The 21,397-nt window shown below is 35.4% G+C and overlaps 1 protein-coding gene across 4 annotated transcripts in view; it reads left to right on the forward strand.

Moving 5' to 3' along the window:
- SCLT1 (sodium channel and clathrin linker 1) overlaps window positions 1-19,605 on the forward strand; it is a 219,091-nt gene extending 199,486 nt beyond the window's left edge. For 3 of the 4 annotated variants that reach the window (XM_007091805.3, XM_042983902.1, XM_042983903.1), the window contains 3 exons: window positions 9,350-9,428; window positions 15,198-15,293; window positions 19,311-19,605. In XM_007091805.3, coding sequence (XP_007091867.1) covers window positions 9,350-9,428; window positions 15,198-15,293; window positions 19,311-19,373 — 238 coding nt within the window. In that variant the 3' untranslated portion in view covers window positions 19,374-19,605. Of the gene's footprint in view, window positions 1-9,349; window positions 9,429-15,197; window positions 15,294-19,310 lie in introns of those variants that run through there. The other variant, XR_006216773.1, reaches the window with a different exon arrangement.
- The last annotated feature ends 1,792 nt before the right edge of the window (window positions 19,606-21,397 follow it).

Consider the following 21,397-nt stretch of genomic DNA (forward strand, 5'->3'; position numbering starts at 1 on the left):
CCCTGTGCTGTATCAACTAAAATATACATGGCTTATTCTTATCTTAAAACTGCCTCAATAATAACAGAATGATCTGAGCAATTATAGTAATTGATTATAATGCCTAAGAAATTGGCCTAAATTTCAAGCTCCCATTTCATAAGGAACCATACTTCTTTTTTTTATTTAAAGCATTTATGGTGTTTTCAAAGAAACTCATGCATTGTAGGGAAAACTTTGCTGTCATCCTCATAAGCATACTTTTCAGTTATTATATATGCCAGTGATACTAAGAATTGAAGCACGTTTTTAGTAGAAATTCTTCCTTTCAACATGTGCTAGGTAGGATATCCATTTCTGTGACAGAAACAAACAGAAAAGGGTTAATTATTATAAAACAGGTTCTAGTGCCGACCTTTTTGAAATAATCTGTATTTCCAAATCTCTGCTGAGCATGTCGATAGGTACCTCAAACTCAATACATTTAAATATATTTCACTCCTAACCCAAGTTTTTATTTAATCCTGTATTTCCCATTCCATGACTGATAATATCTACCCATTTGCTCAAAAAAAACGCCAGAAGTCATCCTGAACTTCTTCTCCTTGCACCCCTGAATCAATTATTACTAATTCTACTTCCTAAATATCTCCTGAGTCTGTCCATTCCCCACTAATAGTTTAGGCTATCAACATTGCTCACCTGGATTACTGCTATAACCCTTAATTTACCACAGTAAATTATATATTTATATATAAATTTATAAATTTATATATATTTACTTAATATATAAATTACTTATATATTATATATATATATATATGTATATATATATATCCTAACCTACTTTTTCTTGCTGTAATCAGCAGATTTTCTGATATTCAAATCCAGTCATGTGACATCTCTTCTTAAAGTACTTCAGTGCTTCCCCAGTGTATTAATAATAAAGTCTAAACTTACTGTCAAGACATAGAAGATCCTTTGCAATCTGTATTTCCTGTGTTTCCAGCTTTTCCTCTCTTACTCCCACTTCCACCTCCTAGTAACACTCTATGCCTTGCACACACTGAACTCCTTTCAGTTCCCTGAATTTATTATCCTTTCTTACTGCCTGGCCTTCACACATGGATTTGATTGTAACACTCTTCCTTTCCTTACTCTGCTTTTGTCCATCTAACTTCTGTTTCTCTTTCATACATCAGCTTAAAAGCCTACTTCCTCTGGAGAAACAGCTCTAATCCCCTAATCATCCCTACACATTCCTATAGCACTTTTTATAGCATTTACTACCTATATTATAAAGTAGGGGCTTTTCAGTATTTAGTAGTTTATAAATTTCACTATGGCAGTAACTGGATCTTGTTCCTCCTTGTCTCCCTAGCACTTAGCATAATATATGGAATGTGACAGGCATTCATTTCAGTATTTGTTGAATGAATGAACTTTATATTCCCTCTATCTTATCCTAAGTTCAGGACTTAAAATTAGATGTTGTGAAGAAAATTCACATAATACTTTGTAACTTTGAGTTCCTTATTCAAATAACTTAAAATAAGCTTCCTGTGAATGATTTTTGTACATAAAGCTCTATCTCACACTCACTTCCCTAGTAGTAATCTCCCAAATTTAATATACCATTTGGTAGCTACTTTGAAAATGTAATCACTGAATTATCTAATTTGTTTTCTTGTGAGAGCAAATATATAGTGAAAACTTTGAAAAGGCAAAATACAGTGTATTAGAAATGTTATCATTGAATGTACTGGTTAACTGATTCTGTAGGGTTACCTAAAATTTGCCTAGGCTAAAAATCACCCTGTATGTTCAAGGCATTAATCTAAGCCTTGTGAATATAGCTCCTCTTTTAGAGCTTTCATTTTAATGAGGAGAGACAAATAGTCAAGAGGTAAGCCAACAAATAAGATAATTTTAGATGTTTTAAGTGGTATGAAGAAAACAGGTCAATATGATAGACAGTAACTGGGACGAGGCGGGACCTGAAAGGACTGCACAATTTTTTAAAAAGTGGTCGGAAAAGCTGGCATTTTAAACCAAGGCCTGAATTGTAGAAATAAACCAACTATACAAAAAAGCCAGGAAAGTATTCCAGGCAGAGGGAAGAATAGGAAGTACAAAGCTCCAGAATTAAGAGGAGTTGACCATGTAAATAAAGTATAGTCAGCAAAAAGAGAAGCTATAACATTGAGGAACCAAGGCATGGATTAGATCATGAGAATCTTGTAGGGCGTTTTAAGTAAAATATTCTTACTTTAAGTAAAAATATTTAAGACTATTTTAAGTTAAAAGAAATACAGGAGTGGGAAATCATTGGAGAATTTTAAACATCCTTAGATCTTTGAAAGAACACTTTAGCTATTGTGTAGAAAATACAGACGTGGCAAAAATTGAGTCAGGGAGATAAGATACTAGATTATTACAGAATTCCAGGCAATAGATAATAGTAGCTTAGAGCAGAGTGTTGTCAAATGGAAATGGAGAGAAGTAGACAGTTATAAAGTCTATTAGGAAGGTAGGACAAAACTTATTTGTTAAGTCAAATATAGGTAATGAGGAAAAGGGAGGAGTCAAAGATGGTGTCTTAGCGTAGACTTGAACATCAGTAGACGGTGAGGCCTTTTACTGGGAAGGAGAAAACTTGGGATGGTATAGATAAGAGGTAGTTTCCATTTTGGACAGGTTACATAGGAGGTGCTCATTAACATTCCTTTACAGTCATAGAATAGATGAGATCACTTAGGGGGATTGTGCAGATAGGGAAGGCAAGAACCTGGGAGTATGACCAAGAGTGCTCTACTATATCTATAGCTGGCCTGTGTGCTTTAGCTTGTGGTATTTTTAGTTAACTGAATGAGATTTGAAACCATAGGATGAATTTCCTTTTTTAGTAGTCAGGTCTTTTTGAAGCCATACAAAAAGTTGAGATCACAATCTTTGTAATTACTAACCATTTTGCCACATACTTAGGATTAAATTTTTTTTACAGAATCTTCATTTTGCCTTTTAGGTCTTGATACTATATGATGCCACAGATATGCTTTACTAATATCTTTTGTAATTGATTGGGCTTAAGATATGAGGCAGTGTGACTTAATTGAGAGAAGATTTTGATTAAAGACTGAGTGTGAACCCCATGTTTTCATTGTCACTGCATGACCTTAGGAACATTAAATAATTTGAGTCTTAATTCCTTTACTTAGAAGATGAGAATAATAACTACTTTGCAAGCTTAAAGTAATAATAAAGTACTGTAGTAAAGTTAAGGTACAGTAACAAACTCTCTTGGCTGATGTCCACTTAATCTTATAACATTAACCTGTGAACTAAATTTCTGTGCAAAGAATTCTGACCAGTGTCCAAAGCATTCTCCATGCCCTTGCTTTAATTGACTTTACTCTAGTATTGTTATCTGTCACTTGCTTTACAAGTGTCCCTATGTTTGCTCCCAAACCAGGTTATGCCAGTTGTACTTGTATTAGAAATACATAATAAAACAGTGATACATGACTACAGAAAAAGTTATTATTTCTTTCAAAACTGAATTGTATACTTTGGAGAATTTGCTGTTGAAATACATTTGGACAAGCAACTCTAAAAGAATAGAGGGAATACTATAACGATTTAGAGAATTCTGTATTTGGATTGCTTGCCAAGTGCCTTTGAATGCTTGAACCACACTTATGAAGCCAGAAGTGGAAATAGTTATAGATGATACATTATAGATGTTTTTGTAAGAAAGACATTCAACATTGAAACACTCCAATCAGTGTGGTCATACTTTAAAACATAGAGATCTAAAAACAAAACAAAAAAAACAAAACACTTTGTATATTCTAGACTAGAGGTCCAGACAAAATCCTTATCCTTCCTTGGGCCTCAGACCTCTTAAAAATTCAGGAAATCTATGGATCCTCTTCCCAGAAAAGATAAACACACAAGATATTGCAGATAGTTTCAGGGTGCTTGTGAACATACATATATATAGCCTGTCTGTGGACCACAGATGGAGAACCTTTGCCTTAGTTCCCACTATCCACCCACTTTCACCTCAAATTGATGAATTTGAGACTTTATCAGTGTTGATTATAATATTTTATGGAATATTTTGTAGAAAAGCACTGAATGTTTTCTTAATAGATACAGCATTTATTACTTTGCTAAATTATTTTGTAAGATTTTACTTACACAGAAGGCAGTAAATGAATTATATTTTACAATGTATTTTCTAAATTACATTTTGTAGGCATGACTAGGATTTTCTGTCACATATTAATTATATAAGTGAACTGAAAGTATTTAGGACACCGATGGGCTAAGCAGTTCCCAGTGTTATAAGGAATTCCTCATTCACATACGCTTACATTAAAATTGACAGAAGATAGGGGCACCTGGGTGGCTCAATCATTTGAGCGTCTGACTCTTGATTTCAGCTCAGGTCATGATCTCTGGGGTCAGGAGATCAAGTCCCACATCAGGTTCCACACTGAGCATGAGGCCTGCTTAAGATTCTCTCTGCCCCTCCCTCAATCACACATGCACAGGCGCTCTCTCTAAAAAAAGAAAAAAAAATTGGTAGAGGACAATAATTTTACCTTAAATCTTGTAACATATTGTATAATATACTAGAAATTATATAGAGAAATTGCGTACAACTTCATTTAAATTCTTTAATTAGCATAAAATATTCTTTAAGTGCCATAATGTCGTACAGAAATGAAATGTCATCTGTCTCTTTACTTTCTGGCAGGCTACACTTAAATCATCCCTGATAGGTAGGAATGTTTCTGTTGTTAAAGATTTCCAATGAAGAGATTATATAGCTGTACTTGGTGAGTGTTTCAAGTGTAATACCACTGTGAAACTCTGAAGTCTTATTTTATGTTTATCCTAAATCACTAATGATATAGGGAACTTTCAATTATGTTCTCTAATGAAGAGAAAATTCTCATAGATAATACATTGAGTTAGATCATCCTCCCACGTCTTTCCTTTATCCCTGCAGTGAAATATCCTGACAAAGAAATAAGGAGTTGCTGAAGACTGACAGGCAGACTCTAGGAGGTCTCAGGGGATAGAGTTGGCAAAACCACTTTTCTCTCCACCCTTTAATACCTTCTAAAATTTCAATCAGAAGTGAGATTGAAGGAAATGCATAACTGAAAAATAACCTTTTCTTAGGCACTTCGAATCCTTTGTTAGAAAGAACTAGAATATAAATAAATCTAAATAAATAAAAATAACCTTTATCTAAAAATATGTTTTGTGGTAGATTCCTCAGTAAATGTTTGTTGAACAAATAAGGAATAAAATTTTCTAACTGCCAGGTTTTCTACAGAAATTTAGCCATAAATCACATTTTTATTGATAGCCTGTATGTAAAGCACTGTGGTAAATACTATGGAAACTAAAAACAATCCCCTCTTTAAACGTTCCCCATTATACTTGGGGAAGTGTGTGTGTATGCATACATGTTATGTATGCATACACACACATATAAATGACTTGCATAATAGAGAATTGCTAAATGTCTTGTAACATAAAAGAAGTATCAAAGCTTTAATTTGAGAAGAGAACTGTCTGGATTAAAATGAACTGAAAAGGAGGTATAGAAAGAGAAGGGGGCAAAAGTGGAATCTTAAGAGTTTAAAGGGAAATCTAAAAAAAGGATACAGAAAATGACATAAACATGAGTCTAAAGGTGTTACATATATGGCTTGTATGTGAGACAGTGAGAACCTAACTGAAGTAGAAGATTCCTATTGGAGATAAGGTTGGAAAGATAGTATACAAAATTTTGGAGGATTTTGAATGCCACTCTCAGGAATTGGATTATTTTGTCCAATAGCAGAAAGCCACTGGAAGTTATTATTTAAGGAAGTAAATTATAAAAGTGACTTAGAGAAATACATTCATGATGTGTGGGTTAGACATGGAAAACCACTATATTAATTGAGTGCTTTTTGTGCAATGTGATGTACTTTGCAAAATTTTTTCACTTCATATTGAGAAGCCTGAGCATTTGGCTTTTGTAATAAATCTAAAAATTAAGTTATAAGAACTTGAGTTGTGATGCTAAGGCTCAATAAAAATGAAGAACGGATACAAGAGACATTGCAAAGGAAGAGTCTCTTTAGGGAGTCTCTTTAGGGGCAAACTAGATGTTGCATTTAAGAGAAGGTAAGAAATAGAGTTGAGGTGGTTTAACATAGGCAATGAGGGCAAAGATGTCACTGATATAAAAATTTAGTGTCAAGGGGCACCTGGGTGGCTCATTTGGTTAAGCATCCCGACTCTTGGTTTCGGCTCAGATCACAATTTCAGTATCATGAGTTCAAGTCCCACATTGGGCTCTGTGCTGACAGAGTGGAATCTACTTGGTATTCTCTCTCTCCCTTTCTCTCTGCCCCTTCCCTGCTCTCTCTCTCTCTTTCTCTCTTTCAAAATAAATAAACTTAAAAAAAATTGTTAATTGAGTGGCAAGATGAGAAGTAGGTTTTCAGGGAAAAATCAAAAAGTTTGATATTAGGCATGTTAAATTTGAATATAACATTTTAGGGAAGAAGTCAGAAATAAAGCTATATAATGTGTTAGGTTTTTAAGTGAATTTATAAATATTTATATTCCTAGGATGTCTAGTACCCAAACTCACACATATATATTCTTTCACATATTCATTCAGCTAACATTTAGCAATTGCCTGCCATGTTGCAGTGTAGGGGAGTGGTTAAGAACACAGACCTTGGAACAAAAGGGCCCAGTTTTTGAATCCTGACTCTACAGTTGGACTAGCTATATGACCTAACTTTATTTTTAAATTTCTCATTTGTTTAAATTTTATTTTATTTTATTTAACTTGATTGTTAAAATTCTCACGTGTTTAAATTTTCTCATTTGTAAAACTGGGGATCTCATAGGGTTATCAAGAAAACTAAATAAGTTAATTTAAATAAAACACCCAAAGTGCCTGGCATATAGTAAGCACTATGAAAGTGTTTGCTGTTCTTATCACCGTCATCTTCACTATTACTTGCCAAGCTCTGTTGAGTACCAGATTGTAAGGATACAAAGATGAATAACAAACTTGCTGACCATCCAGTGGGGGTTACAGAGCTTGATGCACAACAGAATAAGTATTTACATGGATTTAAAAGAACTTAAAGTTAATAATTTGATCTTTGTGGTCTTAAATTTTGTGGAAAATCACTATTTAATAGTATTTGTTAGAAATTATTACTATCATATAAATTATGGTTTTTTTGATTTTTTTTAATGTTTATTTTTGAGAGAGAGAAGAGCACAAGTGGAGACTATCCTATAAATTGTCATGCGTAAGTGGTTTAGGCATCAAGTTATGCAGAAGGTGTTTTCTGAAAAGGTTTTATATAAACTGAATGTTGGCTAACTTTATAAATGGGATCACTGTATCATTTTAATCTCAGTATTACTCAAAGGTTATTTCTCATCAGCATTAATGTGCATAATTTTACCTTTAATTAATTTGGCCTAGAAGACTAGCCACGTTGGTCATTTTGCCTCTCTTTGTTATATCATGTTGAGGAGCAGCAGTGATTTTAAGCTACACAAGGTACTTTTTGCACAGTGATTTATTCCACATTATTATTACCAAAATATAGCAAAGATAAAACATTTGGGTTTGTCTGTCATAGAATCCATGATAGATACTCAGTCTTCTTCCTCATTGTCAGTGTTCTATGTGGATGAAGCCACTGAGTTAGAATAAGGCATTTCCCTCTGAGTTCTATTATGGCAACAGCTATGTGTTGCTCTTAGCCCATAGTGTTCAGTAAATATTTGTGGAATTGATTTGTGGGTGACATTATTTTTTGTTCTCTCCTATGTATTTATAACAGATTGCTTGCTCAAGATTTTAACTATTCATTCAAATGTAGGACACCTGAGGGGCTTACCAAGTTTTTATACCATGCAGCTCATTTGGAAAAACTTTAAAGCTGAAGTTATTTTAGAAGTGTTAATTTGTTGATTTATTTAAGCAGAAGTAAGGTCAAAGATAAAAACTAGTCCTGAATTAACAGAGTATTTTAATACTCAGAAATTTATTTGGTCTTTTAAAAAAAATTGTTTTTAATGTTTTATTTTTGAGAGAGACAGAGACAGTGTGAGTGGGGGAGGGACTGAGAGACCGAGAGACACAGAATCTGAAGCAGGCTCCAGGCTCCAAGCTGTCAGCACAGAGCCCAATGTGGGACTCAAACTTATGAACCATGAGATCATGACCTGAGCTGAAGTCGGCCACTCAACCAACTGAGCCACCCAGGAACCCCTAAAATTATTTTTGAGACTACATTGTATCTACTTTTTTTAAGTTATGTGTATGTTTGTTTGTTTGTTTGTTTATGGAGGAGAGAGAGAGAAAACGAGTGGGGGGAGGGGCAGAAAGAATCCCAAGCAGGCTCTACTCTGTCAGCACAGAGCCCAATGTGGTGCTTGAACTCATGAACCATGAGATCATGACCTGAGCTGAAATCAAGAGTCAGACACTGAACCAACTGAGGCACCCAGGTACCCCCATTGTACCTACTTCTAAATTGAGACTCTTGAACAAAATACCTTTGGCCAAAAGTAAAACAATGCTTATATGTTGGATTAAAAACAGAAAAGAAAAAAGACAGCCAGCACAATGCATAGGATAAACCCAGCTATTAAAGCATAAAGGATATGAATGTATAAAATATAGCACATATACAACCAAAACATAAATACCAATTCTGAATATACTACACTGAAATGATGTTGGAGTGATTAACATTACCTTCAATTTCCAAGAACTGAATTCCTCTAAGAAGCACTGTATATGAATCCTAAAAATGCATACTCTAGCTAAGAATCACGATAGCTTATGAGATTAGACAGTACCAAATACTGTATCTGTTTAATGTGGATATATATTCATTTTAATGCCAAATAATACCTCAAGATAATAATATTGAAGACACTTGAGCACTTTCTGAATATATGGTGTGGGTTTTTTCCGCTTTTGGTGGTAAAATATACATAAAATTTAACATTTTAACATTTTTTAGTTGTAATAAAATACATATAAAATTTACCATCTTAGTCATTTTTAGGTGTACAGTTCAATAGTGTCCAGTGTATTCACATTGTTGTACAGCCAGTCTCCAGAATACATGTGCATTTTATAAAGTAAGGAGTCCTGTAAAATATAGTCTATTAATCAGAGACTTTATTTTGCACATAAGATAATTTTGTTCAAAACATGAGCATATATCTCCCTAAAAAGGATTCTTTTTTGTTACATTTTTGAACAATTATATTAATGGCTTTGGTTGGGGGGATGTCTCTTGATTAATAGGAGTGAGCTGAGTCGACAGAAACTTCATACCCAAGAGCTGCTTTCTCAGCTGGAAATGGCAAATGAAAAGGTAGTTGAGGTAAGATAATGACTCTCCCGGGAAGTACTTTCTGCTGCAGCTTGATACACATGTTATAGAATTTTACCTGAGCCAACTCCAAATTAATTCTACTTGGAAATGACCATACAGATGTGAGTATTCCTTGTAGAGAAATCATCCATAACCCTAAAAGTCCACATTTTATAATGTGAATAAAAGCTTTGAAAGTCAGTGATTCATCATATGTAAATGACAAAAGGTAGAGCTCTTATTTCATTTTCACCAATATAACTTGTGCAGTGTTGCAGAAAATGTGTTAAGATCCCCTTCATTTCTAAGCGTGTCTAAGATTATATTTGTTAGCCCATTCCTCTTATTTTGTTTTAATCCAACACAAAAGATATGTAGTAATTACTTTTGCCTACTGGAATACATTAAAATACTCCTTTAGATTAATGCTTTATTTTTTTTTTAATGTTTGTTTATTTTAGAGAGACACAGAGAGCACAAACAGAGGAAGGGCAGAGAGAGAAGGAGACACAGAATCCAAAGCAGCCTCCAGGTTCTGAGCTGTCAGCACAGAGCCCAGTGCAGGGGTAGAACTCACGAGCTGTGAGATCATGACCTGAGCTGAAGTCAGCCGCTTAACCAACTAAGCCACTCAGCCACTCCTAGATTAATTAATGCTTTAGAGCTAAGTGCAGCAAAAGTTCACCATTTTTCTCTTTGAATCTTTAAAAAAAAAAGTTAACAATTCTAGATTATGATTAGAGCTTTCTAGAACTCTAGTTCTTCATTTGATGTTCTAATGTCAAATGTATTTGTTGGAATTTCATTAATAGGCTATTATGGTCTGCTGTATTTTTGTGGCCATCTATAAAAGTCACAGTGAAATAATTACTCTCAAGTTTCAAAGCATTATAAATTGATATGAGCCATTTAGGAAACAAACAATAGCCATTAAAATACTTACTGTAGTTTTTGGGGCGCCTGGGTGGCTCGGTCAGTTAAGCATCTGATTTCAGCTCAGGTCATGATCTCATGGTCCGTGAGTTCGAGCCCCGCGTCGGGCTCTGTGCTGACCGCTCAGAGCCTGGAGCCTGTTTCAGATTCTGTGTCTCCTCTCTCTGCCCCTCCCCTGTTCATGCTCTGTCTCTCTCTGTCTCAAAAATAAATGTTAAAAAAAAAAAATACTTACTGTAGTTTTTTACTTCCAGGAATCTGTACTTAAGGAAATAATTTAAAATACGAAAAAAATAAATGCAGATATTCAACACAATAATGTTAATAATATTAGAAGATCAAAAGCAACCAAAATGATCAGTTAAAAAAGAACAGTTGTATATATTATGATTTACCTAATCTAGACTGTGCCTTAACCATGGAAAATGTATGGTTAAGCATGGAAAAATGCATATTATATGTAGTCTGATGATAACCTATGAAAATGATTATTATAGATGATGGGATTTTTTCCCCCAAGTTTTTTCTAGTGTTAATGATATACCTTTTAAATTTAAGAGTATATATTTAAATATCTTGGTAAATTGAAACAGCCAATATGGTTCTCTTCATAAAATTTCATTTTGCTTTTGGGCACAATAAAATATATAATAAGCTCATTTTAGCAATATATTGTTATTTCAGCACTTTTCATTATTAGACATGACATTCACTGTTATCACTTATATGTTAGGGTCTGGGAACGATGTAGTTGTTCATAGAAAATGTATTTTTCTTACTGTTCCTGATTAGACTGGTATTACTCTCTCAATTTAGACAGGTGCCAGAAAACTACATAACAATTCTAGTTGTACAAAACTTTTCTTTTTTTAGGCTAGTAGGTATGGAGAGCACTAGTACATTTTTTTAATTGATAATTTCTTTGAACTTGTCTCCCTGACAGCATATTATGACAGATTTATATTCATGATGTCAATATAGTTTCCTGAGGCAGCTCTAACAAGTATTACAAACTTGATGGTTTAAACAACAGAAATGTATTGTCTCACAATTCTGAAGGCCAGAAGTCCAAAATCAAGAAGTCAACAGGATGGGTTCCCTCTGAGGGTTCTGAGGAAGAATCTTCCATGCTTCTCTCTTACCTTCTGGTGGCTTCCAGAATTGCTTGGCTTGTAGATGGTGTTCTCCTTGTGTTTTCCTGCAGTCTTCCCCTTGTACATGTCCGTGTACAAATTTTCCCTTTTTATGAAGATACTAGGCATATTGGATTAGGATCCACCCTAAAAACCTTAAAACCTCACTTTAATCATCAGCAAAGACCCTATTTCTTTTTTTTTTTTTTTTAATTTATTTTGAGAGAGAGTCCATACATGAGCAGGGGAGGGGCAGAGAGAGAGAGAGGGAGAGGAGAGGGGAGGGGAGGAGAGAGGGGAGGGGAGAGGGAGGGGAAAGGCAGGGGAGAGGGAGAGGAGAAGGAGAGGAGAGGAGATCACCAAGCAAGCTCCATGCTCATGCTCAACGTGGAGCTTTACATGGGACTCGATCTCAAAACCATGAGATCATGACCTGAGCCAAAATCAAGAGTTGGGCACTTAACCAACTGAGCCACCCATTCCTTGAATTTTAAGTGAACTTTAAGAATGGCAATGTTACAGGGCATCTGGGTGGCTCAGTTGGTTAAACATTGGATTTTGGCTCAGGTCATGATCTCAGAGTTCATGAGTTTGAGCCCTGCATCAAGCTCTGTGGTGACAGCTCAGAGTCTGGAGCCTGCTTGGGATTCTGTGTCTGCCTCTCTCTCTGCCCCTCCCCTGCTCGAACTCTCTCTCTCTCTTTCTCTCTCTTTCTCTCTCTTTCTCTCTCTTTCTCTCTCTTTCTCTCTCTCCCTCTCTCTCCCTCTCTCTCTCTCTCAAAAATAAATAAACATTTAAAAAAAGTAAAAGAGGGGCGCCTGGGTGGCTCAGTCAGTTAAGCGGCCGACTTCGGCTCAGGTCATGATCTCGCGGTCTGTGAGTTCGAGCCCCGCGTCGGGCTCTGTGCTGACAGCTCAGAGCCTGGAGCCTGTTTCGGATTCTGTGTCTCCCTCTCTCTGACCCTCCCCCATTCATGCTTTGTCTCTCTCTGTCTCAAAAATAAAAACGTTAAAAAAAATTTTTTTTAATAAAAAAATAAAAAAAAATAATAAAAAATAAAAAATAAAAAAAGTAAAAGAATGGCAATGTCGCAGTGTCTCTAGAAGCTTGCTGTAGCATAGTAGTTACTTTTTACTTTGAGAGAGACAGTATGAATGGGGGAAGGGCAGAGAGTGGGGGAGAGAGAGAATCCCAAGCAGGTTCTGCACTGTCAGCGCAGAGCCCAATAAGGGCTTGAACCCATGAAACTGCGAGATTGTGACCTGAGCCCAAATGCAGTCAGATGCTTAACTGACTGAGCCACCCAGGTGCCCCTGTAGCATAGTAGTTCTAAATGCACCAGCAGACAGCATCAACACCAACTAAGAACTTGGTAGGAGTACATATTCTCACAACTCATCCCATCCTACTGAAGTTTTACTTGTGAGGCCCAACAGCCTGTGTTTTCAAACTCCAGGTGATTCTAAAGCGTGATCTAGCATCTCAAGGGTAATGTCAAATATTGAAAATCTTGTTCTTAACCTCTGATTCACTTTCTTTGGTAACACATAGAGGGGGAAAAGAACAATTTAGTCAAAGTATAATTTTAAAAAATATTTAATGTGGAGATCTATCTTTGCATTTTATAAGGGGTAAAATGATATTCAGATTTTTATCCAGATCAGCCAGGAGAAGGTCAAACTTTCACTCTTCACAGATGACATGATACTTTATATGGAAAACCCAAAAGATTCCACCAAAAAACTGCTAGAATTGATTCATGAATTCAACAAAGTTGCAGGATATAAAATCAACGCACAGGAATCGGTTGCATTCCTATACACCAACAATGAAGCGACAGAAAGAGAGATCAAGGAATCGATCTGATTTACAGTTGCACCAAAAACCATAAAATACCTAGGAATAAATCTAACCAAAGAGGTGAAAAATCTATACACTGAAAACTATAGAAAGCTTATGAAAGAAATTGAGGAAGATACAAAAAAATGGAAGAAGATTCCATGCTCATGGATAGGAAGAACAAATATTTTTAAAATGTCGATACTACCCAAAGCAATCTACATATTCAATGCAATCCCTATCAAAATAACACCAGCATTCTTCACAGAGCTAGAACAAACAATCCTAAAATTTGTATGCAACCAGAAAAGACCCCGAATAGCCAAAGCAATCTTGAAAAAGAAAACCAAAGTAGGAGGCATCACAATCCCAGACTTCAAGCTATACTACAAAGCTGTAATCATCAAGGTACTGGCACAAGAACAGACACTCAGATCAATGGAATAGAATAGAGAACCCAGAAATGGACCCACAAACATATGGCCAACTAATCCTCAACAAAGCGGGAAAGGACATCCAATAGAATAAAGACAGTGTGTTCAGCAACTAGTGCTGGGAAAACTGGACAGCGACATGCAGAAGAATGAACCTGGACCACTTTATTACACCATACACAAAAATAAACTCAAAATGGATGAAAGACCTCAATGTAAGACAGGAAGCCATCAAAATCCTCGAGGAGAAAGCAGGCAAAAACCTCTTTGATCTTGTCCACAGCAACTTCTTACTCAACATGTCTCTGGAGGCAAGGGAAACAAAAGCAAAAATGAACTACTGGGACCTCATCAAAATAAAAAGCTTCTGCACAGCAAAGGAAACAATCAGCAAAACTAAAAGGCAACCAACAGAATGGGAGAAGATATTTGCAAATGACATATCAGAGAAAGGGTTAGTATCCAAAATCTATAAAGAACTTATCAAACTCAACACCCAAAAAACAAATAATCCAATGAAGAAATGGGCAAAAGACATGAATAGACACTTCTCCAAAGAAGACATCCAGATGGCCAACTGACACATGAAAAAGTGCTCAACATCACTCATCAGGGAAATACAAATCAAAACCACAATGAGATACCACCTTATACCTGTCAGAATGGCTAACATTAACAACTAAGGCAACAACAGATGTTGGCGAGGATGAGGAGAAAGAGGATCTCTTTTTCATTGTTGGTGGGAATGCAAGCTGGTGCAGCCACTCTGGAAAACAGTATGGAGGTTCCTCAAAATAAAAATAGAACTACCCTTCAACCCAGCAATTGCACTATTAAGCATTTATCCAAGGGATACAAGGATGCTGTTTCGAAGAAACACATGCACCCCCATGTTTATAGCAGCACTATCAACAATAGCCAAAGTATGGAAAGAGCCCAAATGTCCATTGATGGATGAATGGATAAAGAAGAAGTGGTATATGTATACAATGGAGTATTACTCGGCAATGAAAAAGAATGAACTCTTGCCATTTGCAACTATGTGGATGGAACTGGAGGGTATTATGCTAAGTGAAATTAGTCAGAAAAAGACAAAAATCATATGATTTCACTCATATGAGGACTTTAAGAGACAAAACAGATGAACATAAGGGAAACAAAAATAATATGAAAACGGGGATAAAACAGAAGAGACTCATAAATATGGGGAACAAACTGAGGGTTACTAGAGGGGGTGTGGGAGGGGGGATGGGCTAAATGGGTAAGGGCCACTTAGGAATCTACTCCTGAAACCATTGTTGCACTATATGCTAACTAACTTGGATATAAATTTTAAAAAATAAAAAATGATATTCAGATTTTGTATTGATTACTCCACAAAACCTTTCAATGTCACATACGGATTTTTAACTTATTTACTTTATATTTCCCCTTAACAGAATGAAAAACTAATTCTAGAGCATCAAGAAAAAGCCAACAGACTTCAAAGGCGTCTAAGTCAGGCAGAACAGAGGGCGGCTTCAGCTTCCCAGCAGGTAGGGAACTTCCTCATTATCCCTGGTTAGTAAATAATCTGAGTAGATCAAAGATAAGTAAAGTTCCTCAAAAGCTCCCAGAGAACTAGTAGTTTTATTTTTACTTGATTAAACTGTTTAAAATTAGTCTTTTTAATGTTTGAGATTGAAATAATAAACTTTAAAAACAGAAATAAACATGGTCTCCTAGACTGACACCAAAATCTAGACCTCTGCTGCCAGATTGGTAGCCACTAGGCCTAAGCAGCTGTTTTAATTTAATTATTAAAATTAAATAAATTACAATTTGAAAACCTCATTAACACTGGCTGGATTTCAGATGCTCCTATGTAACTATGGTTCTCATATTGGACAGCATAAATAGAACTCAATGATCACAAAAAGTTCTCTTGGACAGCACTGTTCTAGAATTTTGTTCTAAGCATGTATCACTGACAGATTTGTAAGTAGAAAACATCACTTTGAGTGTAATGCTTCAAACTGCAGTAACTTTGTTTTTATTGTAGTTTTAAATGGAAAATTTTACTTGGCCTATAGGTTACCTTCATTTAATGTGCATTTGTATATAACCATATAAATCTAAAATACTGTCTGAAAGTTATCCATTGGGAAATAGACTGGAAATGCAGAACATCAATAAAATACAAAGGGGTAATTACTCATAATTTATGCACATCATATAAAGGAAATGCACCATTTGTTCTAAAGTAGGAGCAATAGTCCCTCCTATTAGGAACAATGTGAGATCATTTAGTGATTATAAAGATAGGCTGGAAACCGTTTAGATAGATAGATGGATAGATATAGATAGGCAGAGAAACCAAGTTACTACATTATTAATTACATTTGTTTATAAAAACTGTTTCAATCAGGGGTGCCTGGGTGGCTCAGTCAGTTAAGCGTCCGACTTCAGCTCAGGTTTGATCTCATGGTTTGTGAGTTCGAGCCCCATATTGGGCTCTGTGCTGACAGCTCGGAGCCTGAAGCCTGCTTCGGATTCTGTGTCTCCGTCTCTCTGTTCCTCCCCGACTCGCTCTCTCTCTCTCTCTCTCTCTCTCTCAAAAATAAAGATTAAAAAAAATTTTTTTAAACTGTTTCAATCAAAATTAATATTATGTACAGATATTACAGCATTTCATAATAGTAAAGCAGCTCTAAATACTCATTGAATTCAGTTTATGTATGTGATATTTGTAGATTTTTTTTTTAATCTACTTCTGATTTGAACATGGCATGGCATTTAAGAAAGTGCAGTAATTTGCCCTTCTGTTCTCCTCCCTCTCGAAAGTAATTAGAGGGGCACCTGGGTGGCTCAGTCGGTTAAGCGTCCGACTTCGGCTCAGGTCATGATCTCACAGTTCATGAGTTCGAGCCCCGCGTCGGGCTCTGTGCTGACAGCTCAGAGCCTGGAGCCTGCTTCACATTCTGTGTCTCCCTCTCTCTCTGCCCCTTCCCTGCTCATGCTCTGTCTCTCTCTGTCTCAAAAATAAATAAACATTAAAAAAAAAAAAGTAATTAGAGCTTTACCAAATAAACTTATGAACTTACGAATGAATGTAGTAAGTTATTAATCATTCAAGAAACCATTGTTTTGGGTGTCCCGGGCAGTAACTTAAGAGTGGATGTTTTAGTGTCAGGCAAATAGCCTGGTGCCATTAAGTAGCCATGTGATTTGGGACAATTTCAACTTTTCTAAGCCTCAGTTTCTTCATGTTTGATGTAGTGTAATAACACCTCCCTTACAGAGTTATTGAAAGATCAAAAAGATTAACACATATAAACACTTAGTATAATCATTAAGTGGTAAGTATTTAGTTATATAAGAAAGTAAATTTCTATATCACAGTCCTTAAATCTTCAAGTTTACCTTTTTTAAAGAATATGGTAAAGAAAATGCCTACTTAAAATTAACTACCTTAAGTTCTATAGTAAAAAGAGTAAAGTTACAGAACCTTAACTGGATAATCCAGTTTGGCAACTAGTTTAGTCTCCCTCCTGACAGAATTAAACCCAAACAGTGCAACATTGATTTTTCTTCTGTGATTTAAACTCTCTAATGACAGACATTTCACCATTCTCTTTATGAGATTTTTTTTTTGATGTTATGTCAGTAACCACTTTACAGTTTTTTTCCTTAAGCTTTTCTCCTTCCATCCCATTTTCATTTGGAGATGAAAAGTAATCACTGAGCATTCTCCCCATCCACAGAAAGGAATTTATACCCTGGAATTAATTTTTGTTCTGTTTTAAATGAGTTCAAGTTATAAACTTCCTTTCTTTAGACATATTCGGCTTTTTAAATCTTTATCTTTGCTTTCTCTGGATTCTAATTTTCCCATTTTCCCCTAAAAAATGGAAACTGCTATTAGAAAGACTACCCTGCTAAGGGCCTGATATTTAATGAAAGAAAGGAGTTGAAGAATTACTATTTCCTCTACTGTGTACATCATACTTACCAGTGCAGCCCAACGTCATGCACAAGCCCTGCATTGTACTGAACCCTCCATGTTCTAAATGTGCTATTCTGATGAACTTTTTCTGTACATTCTTCATCCATCTTTGGACTGTGGTTATATGTTCTAAATGTATCAGTCTAAACTAATGAAAGCCCTACTGTGTTCTTTTGACCATAAAATCAGCGTGGTGAAGCCTTTCTAAGCAAGAACACAAAACCTAAAAACTATGAAAAGAAATTAATAAATGTGAACCATGTAAAATTTCAAATATCTGCATTTTAAAAAGCCATAGTCAATGAAAAATTGAGAAAAATATCTGCAATACATGTGACAAAAGCAGTATCTTTTATATAAAGAGTGACTAAGTCAACAAAAAGTTCAACGTACAACAAAGAAAACCTATTTGCAGAAAAGGGAAGACAGATGGCTTCTAAACATCTAAAAAGATACTCATCCTCATTCATAAGACAAATACAGGATTAAACCATAATTGCATACCATTTTTCACCATTTCATGATCATGTCAGATCATGAAGTTTGTTAATACATTAAGCTGGCACTTCCATACATCACTGATATAAATGTGTATTGGTGCAGTCTCTTTGGAGCCCAGTTTGGCAGTATCTCTCAAAAATTGTAATGTATATATAACCTTTGACCCAGTCGTTCTATGAGTTTATTCTGCCCGTGGTGTACTTGCACCTTGGCAAGTCTGCAAGGAAACATGTAAAAATAGTAATTGCAACATTGCCTATAATTTTAATAGATTCAAAGCCATCTAAATGCCCATCAATAGAAAGCCAGTTAAATTATGGAGTATCCATACCAGGAAAGGTTTGCCACTGTTAAGAAGAATAAAGTAGATCTCACATGGAGCTATTTGTAAGGTAGATCATTCAGAAGGAAAAAAAAAAGATAAAACATATATAGCCCTTTATCATTTTTTTTTTAAATAAAAAGGCGTGAGGAAATACATCCATCTATTCTCATTTAGAATGTATTTCTAGAAATAGAAAACAGAAGTAGTGGTTGTATCTGGTAAGAGGGCTATAGAATGAAGGACAGCAGTAAGAAGACTTTTTTAGGATGTATATACTCTTTTGTACTGTTAGATATCTTTCCAGGTGTGTATAATGTCAACTCCAGTTGATATTTAAAGACTATTTTCCTATCAGACCTTTCTTACTATGATTTATCATCCTCTCATTACCAACCTTGTATTGTGCTGGCTCACACTTAGTTTGTATTTTACCCACTTTTCTAATTAGCTTTTATGTAGATATTTTTCATTCATCTGTGAAATATGTTTTGGAATTCTAAGTACTGTATATCATTCTGAGCTATGGAATGCTGTATTTGACATGCATATCTCTAGTGTAATACAGGTATTTTAAAGACTCAAGAGTAAAATAGAAAGGAACACACAAAATAACCTCTTCCAGGACCCCTTCCAGTCAGATTATTTGCAATAATTGTAAGTTGTGATGCATTATACTTTGTATTAGTGTAAGATTTTCCATAGAAAAAGTAACTACTTACTGATTGTCTATTTTAATTGCAGCTCAGTGTGATTACAGTGCAGAGAAGAAAAGCAGCCTCCATGATGAATCTGGAAAATATTTAAAAATATTCATAGTTCACTCTCAGAACTTTAGAATTGGGAAAACTGTTCGACTAGAAGTGTATTGAAATGGTAAAAACCCATAGAGAATGGTTAAGGCTTGTGTCGTTTTGCAGAAGCATTTTCCATTCTGTTTTGAGGGGTATGGAAAACAGAACAATGACAGCTTCCTGTAAGTAAAGAAAATATAACCGTATATTGAGCTTCAGTGGAGAATAAAGCCAGCTGAGAAGAATTCATTGCCTTCATCAACGTGTCTATTTTTTAATTCTCCCTTCCTTCCTTTGGAAAAGCATAATAATTTTTAAGCTATACTAATCATGAGAAAGACAATGCTAGAATTTTAATATTTCAGGTTCCATGATTTGAGAATTTTACATCTAATTGTTACTAACTCACTTTTTAAGTTCCCAAGTATCCATTTTATTATAAACTCATAAATGTAATAAATTATGCACTTTCTAAAATGATGCAGTCATGTATTTTAATGTATAATTGTAGTGATTCATTTTTAATTTACACGATTTCCAGTTTTTATCAAATATTTATATTTAAGAATTTGGGAGGTTTTGTTTTTGTTTTGCTATTACTCAAAGCAGTACTAACAATAAATTCTGAGAATGCATGGGCATTGAATATTGCAGTCTAGTTGATTTTCATAGGTCTAGTTGATTTTCATAGGTCCATGTAGTTAGCTATTCTCTGCTTCTGGTTTGAACTTGGTACACCCTGCTCTCTGGTGATTACAGCACATGAGTTTGCATCTGGTTAACAAGTTAGGAAACTGCTGCAGTAGTCCAGATAAAGGATAATGAATTGAGTTTAAAGTGACATGAAAACATTCATGTGTAAATATTCACCCAGGCAGTCAGAAGCTTAGGACTGGCTCTAACAAACAGATAGAAATGGGGTCTTTGGCATGGTGCTGAGAATTGAAGCCATGGGGTATAGGAGCTTGCCTTGGGACTTTATGGGATGTGGCTACCTCTTTCCGTCCATTTCTTTTGCTCTAGCTCTGATGGTGGCCTTCTTTTACTTCTGTCAACACATCATCCTTCCTCCCCACAGGATTTCTGTGTGTACTTTGCCATCTGCACATTCTTCAGATCACTACTCAAATATCCCTGCCTCAGAGAGCCTTCCAGCCTCCAGACTAGATTAGGTCCCCTTGTACTTCTCGTAATAGTGTGCTGTATTTTTGATTCATAGCACTTGGGAAAATTTGTAATTAACTTTTTGAAATTTTTTAATATCCACTCCAACAGTCCGCAAACTCCTTGAGAGCAGGATTCATGTCTGCTCCCCTTCATTGTATTCTTAGTACTCAGCATAGTAGTTTCTGGCACACGGAGGGTATTCAATAACTGTTCAAATTCTGAAAAATAATTTTTAAGGACAGGACCTTAGAAGATATCTTCATTTGTTGAATGAGCTCAGGGAGAGGAGTCATTGAAGGAGACTAAATAGGAACAATGAGAGGGCTATAACCAAGAGAATCCAGTATGATTCTCTAAAGAAGACTAAAGGAGGGCCAGGACTAAAGGAGGGGACAAGTGGTTGCTAGTGTCAAATTCGGTGGCAATATGAAATAGTACAAGTATGATAGTTAAATGATAATTAGGCACTTAGCTTATTTTCATTTTCTAGGAATTTTTCATTTGATTCTCTAATGTGAATTCCTTCCTATGTCACTCACAGAGTAATTTCCATGTTAAGAGTTATGTTCATATTCATGTTTATAGAATATAAAATTTATTCTTAAAAACTTTTAATTAGAGAAGATGTTAGAATTATACAAGAAAGATGAGACTGTAGGAGGAAGCACTTCAGAAATGAACATTATAGACAAATGGAATCTGGTTATCATCCTTTCTCAAAAAGAAAATCGAACTTCCCAGACTCATTTCCTCAAGGTAAATCTTTCAGTGTAAGCACTTTCTCCAAACTTTGGCCATGGGCACCTACTCTTTACCTTTTAAAATCGATAACCCTCTCTCCAGTTGATCTCCTTGAATACTTAGATATTC

The sequence above is a fragment of the Panthera tigris genome, chromosome B1, assembly GCF_018350195.1.
Source record: "Panthera tigris isolate Pti1 chromosome B1, P.tigris_Pti1_mat1.1, whole genome shotgun sequence".
Lineage (NCBI taxonomy): Eukaryota > Metazoa > Chordata > Mammalia > Carnivora > Felidae > Panthera > Panthera tigris.